This window comes from Crassostrea angulata, chromosome 6 (assembly GCF_025612915.1).
Source record: "Crassostrea angulata isolate pt1a10 chromosome 6, ASM2561291v2, whole genome shotgun sequence".
In the NCBI taxonomy this organism is placed as follows: Eukaryota; Metazoa; Mollusca; class Bivalvia; order Ostreida; family Ostreidae; genus Magallana; species Magallana angulata.
In genome coordinates this window covers 49,927,651-49,942,374 of record NC_069116.1, presented here as the reverse complement: position 1 = coordinate 49,942,374, position 14,724 = coordinate 49,927,651, and the positions used below count along the sequence as shown (strand labels likewise).

General features: G+C 35.0%; 1 protein-coding gene across 1 annotated transcript; it reads right to left on the bottom strand.

Moving 5' to 3' along the window:
• Positions 1 to 672: 672 nt before the first annotated feature.
• LOC128189418 (receptor-transporting protein 3-like) lies at positions 673 to 9,927 on the bottom strand. Its single transcript, XM_052861022.1, has 4 exons — positions 9,196 to 9,927; positions 4,599 to 4,743; positions 2,360 to 2,530; positions 673 to 1,929 (listed from the first exon to the last, which is right to left on the bottom strand). Exons 1-4 carry the CDS (start codon positions 9,459 to 9,461, stop codon positions 1,765 to 1,767), a joined length of 747 nt encoding a protein of 248 aa, XP_052716982.1. The 5' UTR covers positions 9,462 to 9,927; the 3' UTR covers positions 673 to 1,764.
• Between the last annotated feature and the right edge of the window lie 4,797 nt (positions 9,928 to 14,724).

Genomic DNA, 14,724 nt, shown 5'->3' with positions numbered 1-14,724 from the left:
TATCCGTCAAGTTAGGGTTCTCTCTCGCTTAAAGCCAGACAGACAATATTTTTTTCTAGATGCAGTTCTGCTCAAACAGTTTATTTAAACAGTTCACATGTATAACGCCATAGTTCGTAAATTCATAGTCTCTGATTGATTTTGTAATATTCAAATAGAAAAAAATGGTGGTAGTTAAAAATAGACATTACAGAGTTTTAAAATGGTCCTTTCATTTCTTGTGTTTGTCTCTCTTGTCGAGGCAAGCATGATCAATCAGGTGTATAGTGTTTGTCTTATCTCTTATTGTTTATATAGTGTTTTCGAATCACATTTCAGCTCAAATTGAGCCGGACTATATTCCTTCATGCCATAGCTACGATTTCACGAGCGTACAAGGCAAACTCGAGCGTTGCCGACGTACGTCTTATGTAAAGGGGTCAACTGTGATAATTTACTGTTAATCCTTACCATTTCAGGGAAAAACAGCCACGATTATAGAATTTAATCATTTCTTTGGTAATATTAATTGTATGGAAACTTAAAGTGTGTCCGAATGCTCAACATTCCGTTTGTTGTCCTGTGGACAATCAAAAATGCAGGGTTTTTTTTTTATTGCGAAACTGAATTTTAGTAAATTATAGTAAATTATATCTCTCATTGGATGAATAATAAAATCACAAGAAAATCTCAAAAGTTTTTATAATTTTATTCAAAATATTTTTAAAATAAAAATACAGTGTATATTATGACAGGTTGATAGAATTTGTGGAAGACGAATTAATAAATACTATTTCGGTATCATCACTGCCGGTCCTATCACGTGATTTGATTGGAGAAACCTTTTCTCCGCTGGGACATCATTTATAGAAATAATTTAGCCCTTATAAACAAGATGATACAAAGTACATATTAATTTAGTGAGACAAATAAAATTATGGAATGTGAACTATTAAATGTACATGAAAATGACAAAATCAAACGGAGGAAATAATCAAATTAATGAAGAAACCTAATACCTAGAAATGAAAAACAATAATTCTATTAATCTACAGAAAGCAAAAGTGTATTATTTTTTTAATTGAGAAGGGTGATTCAATCATAATTGAAAAAGAAGAAAAACTTTCACCAAAAACAAATATCAAGACAAAACAATAAGCTGCTATGCAGAAATAACCTTTAAGTGGACACTTAGCTAAAAGGAACAAAAATATTAACAATTATACACAGATTCAAAAATATATCGATAAAATATACCAGGAACACATTATATAGCATATACATACATCAATTAAGGCTTTAGTTCTTTATTTTTTTTACAGGTAAAAAGTTTTAGCCATATAAAAATAGCACTTTAAAAATAACTTTGCATTTACAGGTTGCAAAGATATATAATAATTGTGACATTGCATTCAGATGTGATGCATAAGGAATTGCGATAAAAAGTAACTGTTAAAATGAAATCAATTCTCAACAGTTTTGTTCATGGTAATGTTACATGACAAAATATAGTTGATTCAGTAGTTTCCTTCCTAAATCATCTGAGACGCTGTTCTAAATTGAACTATAATAATAAGACTGATTGCAACACAACACTATGCATGGATTCATATCGCCTATGGCGTCAGACGTTCAGATTTTATAAACAACAAACATATAAATCATAGTGTAAAATATATATATTAACTAAAAAAATGATCTCTGATTCAGGGTTTTTTTCAAATTTCCCGCCGGAGCGGGGCCCTTGTGTTGATTATAAGCGTCTTTCTAACTGGTTAATCTAGGTCATGTGAATGTCCATTCCTCTCGACAAAGACCTTCTTTGCATGCTTGACATAGCTCGGAGTTGTGTTGGTTCCTTGGTTTGCCAGCCCGGCGATCAATACGAAGGGGAGGACGGACGAAGCCGTAGTAAATCTGCCCTACTCTGTTGTAAACGTTTCCAAGGACCTGTGAAAAAAATATCAATAGGATGTATTACTGTCAAAGCCTCTATATTCTACCCCACCCAACGCAATGCACATATCAATTTGTTTTGGCAAACGGATGTGTTCATTATTTGTATCAAAAATAGGGAAATCACCTATCTTTTTGGATTGCTACAAAAAATATTCTTTATCAAAATTCATTTAGAATTTGAAAATGTTTATCTTATTTATGGAGTAAAATAAATTTTCTGTTTATGCTCGAAATCTAGAAGCCGGACATGAATCTAAAATAAAACAAAGACGCAATAACGAGGATGTTGGCATGTGTGATAAACAACGACTGCTGATCATTTGCATTATTTTCCCGTTATCAAAATCGTTAAGACTAGAGAAAAATCATTTAAAATACATTGATCTTTGAGCTTAGATTCTTTGCATATCCAAATACCAACCTTGATGACCTCTTCAGGGTACCACATGGCATGCTCGTATTTGCCGTTTTTACATCTTTGGCATTGCTGTCCGTACAGTTTAAACATGACATAGCCCATATTGGTGGCATAGTTCAGCTGGAACCAAAAGATGACCCTGCCCTTCATCGACGTCCATCCGTGGCCACACTCCTGAAATCAAAAAACGACCGTCCAATCACATCACTTATTGACAGACATGAATGGCACAGAAAGGTATACAGGTATACGACTGAAGAGGGACAGTCGTCGACAGTAAGCGCCTACAGGTTCTAGATCTTGGCCAGTCCTAGCTGAATGTATGTTAATTTTCAGAAAATAATTGTGTATTTACTTATCTAATGGGGGGACTAAATGAACAGCTTGTTCCAAATAAGGATTGAGATATTCTTATATTGTATAATAAACATTCACAACAGTGTTTTAAAGAGAGTTTCACAAATCGGGGATAGGAGTTGGGGAACTAATCTACAATTAGAGAGTTTTTAAACTCTGAATCTCTTTAAATAGATCATATGAATCTAAAATTAGAAGTGACGTTTGGATCATTCAATTACAAAAAGGGAGAGTGTTTGAAAGCTTATCAGATCTTTATGTACATAATGTGTTGGGCTCACAGGGTTTGGTATTTATGAGTGTGTTTAATGTCTTAAGAAGATAGCAAAACTAAATATTTTGTGTCTATTTGTTTAATCGAGCTATTGGTGCGGTGAGGTCTCCAGTATGGGACCCGTTGCTGACAATCGCAAGAAAATTTAAAAACTAATTTCGTAATGTTTAATTAAGACAAACAATATACCTGAAGCGTGCACTTGTACCTTATACATTGAAACAAGAAAATTAATCAAATTCATTTCCAAAACACTTTGTTTCAGAATATGAAAAGATTTTCCAGACTTGTGGACCCTATTCATTAATATACAAGACAACGTGTAAGGAAAAATGATGTAAATTCATCACCTGAAGTGTCAGAACAGGGCATAAATTTCGCATGGCAGCCGCTTTTATTTTTGTATAATGCTGACCACATACGCAATGCGGTCCGTCACCCCCTGGTAAAAGCGGGGGGCCCCCTCCTTACCACAGACCATAAACTTAACCCCTGATCATCGTTGCAGACGACCATCAAGGTTACCTTGTTCGATGACGGACACCTTTGAATTTTACTACATATAAGCGTTTGAGTGACCTGCTTTCATCTACATCCTTTAGAGCAACAATGTAATTCCTCCAAGGAATATATTTCGCTCGCCAGGCATTCCCTGGAAACAATGGTATTTGGAGATGGTGTTTGTGTACAGTATATTGGGCTCTTGCAGGGAAATCAGCTGGTCTTATCATTAACCATATGTTAAGATACCCCTACATTGGCTTTGAACCCCCAATTAAAACTTTTTCCTTAATTTTATATATCGTACGATGCTGTTTGTTGTTTTGATATCAAATTAAATTGAAGGTTAACCAGAGAGGAATATAGCTTGATAAACAGTGTGTGCTATTTAATGCCCACTGAAATGGAGAAATAATAAGAGATTGATTAATGGATGCAAATGAAATCATAAGCAGAAACATTACGGTCGGGTTTAATGCAACCACACGCTACCTCCAAAAACAATGAATATTTACACCGTCAGTAGACTTCACGTAACGTGTGAATCACGGATTCCGATTAATATCATCTCTATCTAGAACATGGTTTCATTCACTGATGCCTTAACTTCACTGTTTTAACAAACAACCCATTTTTTGCACCAGTGATTTACGCACGTCAAACGTTCTCATGTTCTTGTGTTCAAAAGATAACTCGAGTGAGGGCCAGGCATCTTATACACATCGGCATTTGTTACATGAATAGCAATGGAATCTAGAAATATTACCCCGACAGATAATCTGTATTTTTTTCTGTTGTTTGAATAGGATTTTACCATATGGATAAAGCGTGATGAAATTGTTAAATTACCGTGCTTCGCTATCAGAATCTGTAAACCACTTTCAAATCCTGATTTTAACTGTCTGGCATTGTGGTCAATTATTTAAGGACAATTTTTTCTTGTATATGTTCATAATTAAATGATCATTAGGGTCTTCATCCGCAAGTTACTAAGGTAAAGAAACAACCTTTTGAAGTTCAGTTTATCAGTTAGGTCGGGCGTTTATGCAATTACGGCCTTCTGTCTTGGAGAAAATGATATGTTGGTTTGAGCCTTTGACCCTTGCGTACCTGACATGAGAATCGAACTTTGGCGCTGTCTTTGAATGTTCTCCATCTATCGTTTGGTGGACAGAAAGTAGGCACGAGCTGCCACGAGTGGGGATAATACTGACTGAACAGTCTGTCGAATTCGCCGTGCCATACCAATTCCATTCTGCAATAGAAAAAAAAGGGGAACCTTAAATACTCTCAATACAAATTTTATTAAAGTATTACGAAATGTCTTTTACATGTGTTATACCACTAAAGAATATTTATTCAATTTCAAAGAGATGAGTGTAAAAATCTATAGAACTATAAATTTCGCGAAAAGAATAAAAAAAAATTATTAAAATTTCTTTGGAGGACCACAAGGGTGGGATTTTTATCTACTATCTTCAATGATATGTATAAACTCTCATTGGTTTTATTTGACATGCGCTCAAGCAAAGCCTGTGCGCTTTATTTCGTTACTGTATGGCCGGGTAGGATTCGAGTTTCTTTAGGTATTTCTCGCGATTACTCCTGATTTATTGCAGGATAACGATGGTAACAGAAGTGTGGTGAATTAAACAGAGATAAATTTACCTGTCGTCGGAAAAACAAGTTTTATAGTTTAAAGGGCCGACGATTTACTGTCTTTAAGCCGTGCATTTTACCTCGATGGTAAATTTATTTATATATATAGCGTATATATGTTAAGCTGTTCGTGCTCAGGTGTGTGCATTTGAGTGGATTCTTGTTGTTTAGAACTCAAAAGAAAAATTAACCCTTGAGACAAGGTTCATTTTATTTAATGGAAAATGTGCATGAATGGGCTAAACTATAACGTTGTTTAACTAATAGAATTATTCTTTGGATAAAATAATTGACTTCAACGGTTTCAATGAGAAATAATTTTCGATGTACGAAATTTATGTAGTCTTTAAGATAATAAAAGGCCAATATTTGCTTGCTTTTTTTCATACCCCCCCCCCTTCTTTTACAATAGTACTCAAACAATGTTGGGATTTTAATTACATTTTCTAATTAAAGCGGTTCAAGCGGAAATGACATGTTAAACCCCGCTGACCCCATGTGATAAGATCATGCACTGATGGATCCAACTCCACAAGAAACATGGCTTCGTCATCCCCAGCACACCAAAACAAGAACAAGGTTTGCTTAATGCACATTTATTCTCTCTCCCGACAAACGAAAATACGAGCCGTTTGATGATCATATCAAACGAAACATTCAGGGATAAAAACGAACAAGATCGGTAAATTGGAAAGTAGGCATCTCCCCATGTTAAGGAGATAAATCACGCGAAAATGACTTATTTGCATATGCTTTTGACAGATGTGTGTCTTGTGCATATATTCCTTTCCATCTTTTTATCATATTTTATCAAGGGGTCACCAAGGTATGTGAATAAGCGCATTGTCTGTTGAGACCTCTTAATTTAATATGTTTCGAAGACATGTTGTTAAATTGTTCTAATGGATGACAGAAGAAAAACCCCTGATGTTAATCATGCTAAATTTACTCCACAACAAATAACAACATAGTTGGATCTTTCTACCTGTATATTTGACCACCATTAGTCCCTTAATTCTCATCAACCGTATCATTTTAAGTACTTTGTATATATCTTGTCATTACCCCGCTCTCTACCCCTTTTATTCGTTGACCATACCGAACACCCCTCTCCGTTTTAATTGATAAAATTTACTGTCGAGACGACATTTGAACTGCCGAGAAATGTCTTTTTTAATGGACAATGTTTGCCATTCTGTATTCAAGTTGAACTAATACCCGGCGGCTACACATCGTTTAAGATGGTTCTGCAATCTGATCTTGGATGTTGTCCGCGATGGAATTTTTGTTTGACTTTGACTAAGGCTTTTCAATTAGAAAAGGTCAAAACATGTCAAGGTCTCTCAATAAAAATAGATACCAACTTTGTAAATACTTAATAGATAGCCAGCTTTTCTTTAATTTTGAATGAATCGTAAATGGACTTTTCAAAAAGGGGATGAGGCGATACAGATGCGTAGTCAAACTACGTACATGTATAAGTTCTATACACTTTCATATATTGTATTTACAAATAACTTGAATTACGTTTTAAATTTTTATTTCGTGCTTCCCTGCATTTAATGTTAACACCCTTTTCATTCCATATATGATGATCGTACAATATACTTAAGATTCTATTTCTATTTTTTGAATTTGCAGCTCTCCTCGCATATTTAATTATGGAATAAATAAAACAGACTGCTCTGGTTTTTTCATATATATGACGATGTCTTCTTGAGCTTTATTGTTACAAAAGAAATAAAATAACCATAAATTTGCCAAAAAATGTTGGCACCGCAAAGCAAATGTGTTAAAATATTAAGATATGAACGTAATCTATTAAGGCATTATGTAAAAGTTGACATTTCTAAGCCGGAAATTTCATACCTTGTCGTACAAAACAAGGTACATTGTACATTTATCGTTTTGATTTATAACAATTAAGAGAACGGGCGGTATTAGCAAGGTTCTTTGGTAAAGGGGCGACAGAGAATCGATTACAGAGTATCGTTTATAAGAGAGTTTGACTATAAAAGTGAGGGAGGTATAAGACTCTTAAGTATTAATGAGATACCATCGTTCATTCTAACGAACGTCTTGGCTTGAATTTAATTAATATCTTTATGCTAATTAATATATGTCGTTTGGTAAATTAATACGGCGTCGCTTGCATAAGTCGACGACTTCATATATATGTCCCCCCTTAAAATAGAACGTACTATAAAAAATCGTCCACCGTTTCCTGGATAGGTGCAAGTTTTTTTTAATAATTTGATAATTTTTTGGAGGTTTTCCCTATATTCACCGAGGCTTGTACGAATAAATTAATGACGGACCGTCCCGTTCATCGATATGTGTTCATTTCTGACCTATATGTATATCAGGATGACACTTTGTGACGAGACTCATACATAATATGCATATAGCCTTTAGTCAATCGGTGGCGCAATTGCTCTAAAGATGGTCTCTTTTTTGCCACTAAAAGTTGCAATTTTCGCTTTAAACCCATTAAAAGCATCCTTTGACGATCGACGGATGATATCGGACACCTGGGTGGGCCTTGAACACGGCGAGAATTCGGTAAAATATACCCGGTATACAAAGCTACAGCTGGGAAGTTATTCACCCCCCCCCCCCCCCCCCAACTCTCTATTCTTATTTAAATGCACGGAGACAACCCATTGCAAGATAAAACAATGTTCAAACAACGGCCTGTACCATCTTATCACATCAAATGCATGATATTGAAAATAAAAGAGATATATGTTATTGTTTCTATCTCTCTTTGGTAGGTTCAGCAAAGAAGCACGTGAATAAGATTACAAGCTTTTATATGGACACTTCAACCTGTTTGCTTTAAACATTTCAATATGATTTATTACGTCTGGTGTATGCCAGGCGAAATTCGGTGCAATTAAGGTACAAATTATTTAAGACGGCATGGATGGGCTCTATCATATATATGTAACTACAGCAGTTAGTTGACCCTTGGTGGAACGTGTCTTCCGAATGGTTTGGGGTCAACATGGCCTGATTTGGTTCGGGTGGTTTGAATACTATTTTAACCCGTATATTCAAAGATAAGATAAAATAACTGTTTGTTTAGACCCTTCTTCAGAGATTGTTTAACTCGATGGTACCCACTCCCAGTTATCAGACTGGTCGTCACTGTCATCTGCTTGTTAAAAATGTCTCAGCATCTAAGGAGAGCGTGTAAACGACATTTAAAAAACGAATTCAAGAGCAATTCAAAACTTTTTCTCCTTCCCCACAACTGGTATTTTTAAATTCTTGTGATAGAAAAGAATTCACGTGTTTTAATAATGGATGATTACTTGTATACCAAACCTCCTTCTGTTAATTTGTGTCAGAATTTTATTGTATCTATGTATAATGAACAAACAAAATCCCCTGCTCTTCCCAACCCAAGAAGCCCTAAATCTTTAAACGACGTTGCCCAATTCTGCAGTATTGTTGACACTTTGGTTAAAACTGTGTACCGGGTAAATTCTCATTCACTTTTATGTCTACAAAACTCGGATTAGTTATCTTTCACAAGGGATGACACTTTATCAATTGATCCAGCAATTTTCCGTTTCCAATTTAAAAGACATAGATAATCACATCAATTGTCTGATGATTGAATGATCTAAAAAGACCTCTTCAGGAGACAGTTTATTGTCTTCGAGTAAATATTGCCACATATCTGATTACTTGTGATGACATCTCGTTCTATCATCGTAATCTTGGGAGCTGTGGGTTCACGATGAACCTTGCTCTCGTCGTGTCGTACCCGTAGAACCATGTATAAGAAAAGGTGCAAAGGGTTTACCGCACCACTAGATGATCAAATTGCGTGTAAAACGTACATAATTTTTTTTATGTGAAATGTAAATTTCCTACAACATGTGTCTTTGGGCCCCCAAAAATGCTGACAAACTACATGGCAGTATACAATGTACAAAATCCTTTGAGATCAGTGAACCCTCATTAGTGACAAAATGATGTCAACCAACTCTGCAAAAAATACGAGCAAATTATAAAATGACAATTTAATGATTCTCACCTCTGTGATAGGAGCAGTCCTAAATCCTTGTCTCCATAGTTAATTAGGTGCATAATAGACCCGGGGGCCATCGTTGATCCCTGGGGAACGGTGTTTAGGGTCAGCGCAGTGTTTCCACCCCCGGGCGTGAAGGCCAAGGAGGTAGTGCAGGGGTTGAGGGTCATTGGCGCAATGGTACTGACGGGACTGACCCCCGGGCTCACAACGGGACTAACCCCCGTGCTGCCCAGCCCCGGGTTGACTGAGGTCTGTGTGAGATACAGCATGGTGGTTGGTGAGATCAAAGAATCCAGTGGGAAAGTTTACAAGGGGGTCCTGAGTTTGAAGAACACCGAAATCCCTATCATTCAGTCTCTGTCCTCAACAGAATCACTGGTCCCGTCTCTTGCGGTCCGACGGTTTGGAAAAGAGAGAGATAGAATCGTGTATCGATAGCCGCTGGACACAGCGAGTGACCAGATAATGTTATATAGAGCTTCCTATTTCCCCCAGGCGTCAGCCAGCAAGTGGCTTCTTTAACGAGCTCGGACAATTTCTGTTCCTTCGGTAATCTTCCGATGCATTGATCAACACATTAATTTTTCTCTTTGCTGAAGAAATAAAAAAAAAGATATGGAAAGATAAAATATAAAAGTCCGTATAGGCAGTGGTTTAGCGACTGTCAAGTGTATTATATGCAGCTTTGTCACGTTACCTTCCCCACACAACGATTTCTGATGCCGGTGTTTCAAGTGTGCTCATGTTTATATAGGGTCCCCCTTGTCAAGGTGCGATTCAGGTAAGTTCAAACTGTTGTCAGTGGCGCGTGAGACGTCCTCTCTCTGTTATTTTCAGAACTCATATTACACTTAAATTTATACATAAAAATGATTCGTTTCAATTTTTGAACTTTTTTGCTGGGAACGTCGGTGCAGTGTCAACTTAATGCATTATGAAGTCAAACCACTTACAGTGTAATATCTTTTATATATAAACGATAACGCCGTCTTCTAAAACAATTTTTAAGTTAGATTTCTAATCCTAATCAAAAAGATGTGTCAAATAGATTAATGTAATGACTTGCATTACATACTTTTTGAAAAAGAAACATTGATGAAGAAATACTAACAAACCCGGAAGTGTCAGAAACCTTTTGACAAATTGTGAGTTGACAGTATGTAATGTATCAGCCTCTGGATATTAAAACATACGTTCTATTAGAAAAAAATCTTCATATATTTATACATAAATATATTTAATTTAAAGATATTTCTAATGAATCATATTGGCTGTTTAAAGAATTTGATATTCATATTTCATCACGCAGAATATATCATCTCTAAATTAATTACATATTTAAAGTTTATAATAAATGAATAGTCTAAATACATGTACATGTAGGGGTTTGACGAGCAACACCTCAAATTGCATTATTGAATAGGTGATGTAAGTAAGAGAAGTTACAAAGTTAATTTTAGTAGATCAAAGGGAGACCTTGACATTTAATTATGACCCAGACGTATATTCATTTAGTATTTTTTGTGACAGCGAAGAACGGAACAAAGTTATTACGGCTATCACCACTGCTGTCGGCAGGTGTTGCTAAGCATGACATATGTTGATATATCAATGATAGGTCTGACTGGAAGGTCAAAGGTCCCCGACCTGGCCATTTTCTCGTCCAATTCACAAAAGAGTTTAGATCTATTTATAGCAGAAGATGATGAGACCAGAGTTTCTTCATGACAGGTAAAAATCTGGTCGCGCGGAAGAAAACGTGTCTGGTGCCTATAGTGACCGCAACGAGTTTTCAAGTTGCCCCCTCCCCACCCCTCCTCTTCTTTTTCATGACCGCTACATCATTAGTTGAATGATTTATAACGAGAGAGAGAGAGAGAGAGAGAGAGAGAGAGAGAGAGAGAGAGAGAGAGAGAGAGAGAGAGAGAGAGAGAGAGAGAGAGAGAGAGAGAGAGAGAGAGATTTTGGCTCTAAAATTTTAGGAAAAAAAACAGGGGCACAGTGAACGGAAATTATTCTAAGAAATTTAAGAATATAGGCGACATCGATTGATTAATTATTCATGTAATTAAGAAAAACTTTCACTCTGTGCAAGGGTCTTTGAGGTTCAAGTTCATATGTTACTGTCAAATTACAGAAATGTGCATAATTAGTGCTCAGTTTTTTAACTAGAGGTGTCATGTCTGCGTTAGGGCAAATACTTAGCAAATCAGTCGCAAGTCAAGAAGCTCATAACGAATTGTTATCTTTGGGGATAATTAGAGCTTCAGACAATATATTACTGTTTATGATTTATTTTATTCGAAACAAAAAATATAACATCCCAAAACATTCGAATATTGCTGCAGTTGTTTTGTCAAATGTGTTTATACTAGAGAGCTGCATGAATGCTTGTATTTTTTCTTAAGACCAAAAATGGAATACAGATTAATTATATTGGTTCAGAAGTATATCATTAGTTACAAACAGTACTCTACACATTTCAAAACATTGATTTTTATCGGGGATGTTAATGACAAATGATTAAGCAGAGCAAATGATTTTCATTTTTGAACCACAAACCGAAAAATGTGAACATCAATATTTTTTCCAGTCCCAGTTATCTATTAATATTGTAATTTGTAATGGTACATGTATTATTATTATTAGTAGTAGTAGTAGTAGTAGTTATAGTAATTATGCACTAGTTCTGAGGAACAGTTTTGATGAAACTTTGAACACCTCTTGTAATTCTTTTTTTCTTAAAATGTAAATACGTAAAAACTCTATGTGGCAAAAGAACAAAAATAAGCTGGACACCTGGTGCAAGTCTTATGTTTATAGCTTTGTCAAAATAGGTTTTTTCAAACTGAATCGTATCAGTACATATATGTTCATCTATCAAAGAAACGCTATTGTTGATCAAGGAGGGATCCTTGGTGTATGTTGCACGGTGCTAAACCCGATAATCTCACTGGATTCCAACATGGCATGTATGTTGCGCATTCTTGCTCCCCGGGACGTTATTCAACTCTTCAGAGTTTCCATGTCCCCACATGGGCCTTCAGTAAAAGTGAAACTAGCTTGATCGCTAGTGTGATGGCCCCCTCCTGTCGCTAGGGCTTAGTCAGAGGAGGTTCGGCCTGCGCAATCGTGTTTCTACGAGTTTGATGGATGCGTTATTTACATAAATCTTAATTACACAATATCTGTTCAAAGAATGTTTGTCTTTATTTTTCAATCGGGTTGAAATGAAGAGTGTGTAAACTTTCATTTGGTAGGTCTTGTCAGAAAATGTCAGGTCCGTACTATATAAGACAGTCCAAGACAACAGTTTTATTACCCGAAATTAACCCATCGAATTATAAATGGAGAGATGTACCAATGATGCCCACATATATTTTTGCGCAAAGAACCATTTTGATCTATGATGCCGACATGACAATACTTGTTTGAAACAAATCTCAAATAAAAAGGAAAGGGAGTTAGGACTTTCACTGCATGTATGATACAGTAGAGTGTTTGCGGTTATGCAATTTGTTTCGTGTCAATTTTTCTATTGACTCCTTGAATTGTGAACTTAGATGTTTTGGTCTTTTTGAAGAAAAAAAGAAAGAAAGAAACTATTTGTTCCCTATGAAAATCTATCAGATAGAGCGTATTCGAAGTCACATTTATTACAAGAAAAGAAAAATAAAACTTATTTATACATGAACAACATCAAAAGATAGTTCAAAATCGATGTAATTATTTTCATTGGGTTAACATATTAGGTCACATTCATTTTATTAATAACTTTTGATATCGAGAGAGTAAAACAGAATATATTACATATGGGGTAAATAAGAACCTTAACAATTATGACCGATGTCGATCTTTGCTTTCTTAAATGGTTTGAATTCTGCAGCGATTTTGGGTTTTATGAAAAAGTTTTTCTCAATATTTAAATCTAAATTATCTTCCCAAACGTAAAAAATATGGGGGAGGGGAATTTCTCAATCACTGTATTTGACAACGACGTTGTAAATGATAAAATGTTCAACATGAACTATGATCTAGTTTCTATAAACGACGATAAATCTTTCGTTTATTTAAAAGACTAGAGCCTCTTTGGATGTTTATCCTACACAAGCCTAGGAAGGACAGCGATGTTTGTTTGGTAGGAATATAGGGGACACAAGACATTTCACTGTGCATTTGTTAACTGTTTGTGAATGAAAAACAAGTACCCCAAAACTAAGTCTATTTAACACGGTCCGAGAAGCCATCTTTCATCGGATTTAAACCATCTCCAATTTTAAATTTTCATTACATGACATGTTCATGTAATATATTTGAATCATTTTTCAAAATATGTTATTTTAAGATCAACAATAATCATCATGAAAATCTTTGCAAGCCTTACACGTACATGTAAACCAGCAGAAATTAGTTTTTATTTCTTTCAAACGTGGAGTTCAATGCTCTTCTTAAATTGACTACTTAAAAATATATGGTATCTTGAGGGATTGTTTATTCGATTTCTCGTTTTGCAACAGATAAAACCTTTAATATATAACAGTAATTGACACAGGATATTTTAGGCTAAGATTCTACTCAGAACCAGGGAAAATTTCATTCATTTTCCCCCCGTTTTCAGTCAAGGTGAATGTCAATACTAGATGCTTGACTATATAATAACTGTCAACATTGTGTCTCCTAAAACCGGTGAAGATCGGGAAGTTTAATGAGAATACACAGGGCTTACATTCTTGGGTTTGAATACTAGTATTCAACCAATCAATCAATCAATCAATCGATCAATCAATTTGAGCAACATTTGTTTTCCAGGATAAAATCAACTAAAGCAACACAAACTGTTATTTTTTTTATATCAGAGTTATATCTATAAATAAAATGTAATGTTGGACTTAAATTACAAAATAATTAAGGTTTTGGAGTAATAGATTTATTGGAAAAGCTAATTACATGTCGATGTTATGATGCCTTAAGGAAAATTACATCAATACCGTCCTGTACAAAAACTAATTTGCAACACATTCCTTAGTGCAGAAAACTCTCTGTTGAAAGAATTTAAAGGAAATGATTTGTATTTATCTTTTTTTTTCGTAATTGTTTCATTTACATGCATAATTATCACAACAACACATTTTAGCGATAAAATATAAAATAATTTATTCTGAAAAATATATATCAAAACAAATATTCAATTGGTTGAATACATGTATATACCAAATCTTAAAGCCTTGCACGGTAGTTAAATCATAAAATATGAATACTGTGTGATAAGTTTCTTATCAATAAATAAAACACTGTCTGACATAATGTACTAACTCCTAAAACTACTACATGTATACAGTTACGCAAACTCGATGACCTCCTTCTGTATTTAATTGTAGATGCTTGAACTTTTTAGAGGCAACAAATATAATATGCATTTATTTTTCAACAATAGTCGTCTGTACCTTGCGAGTTCACAGCAGATTTAGTACTTACATTTCATGATAACTATCGAAATATGAATAAATGCTACAACTTTGGTACTATTTTAAC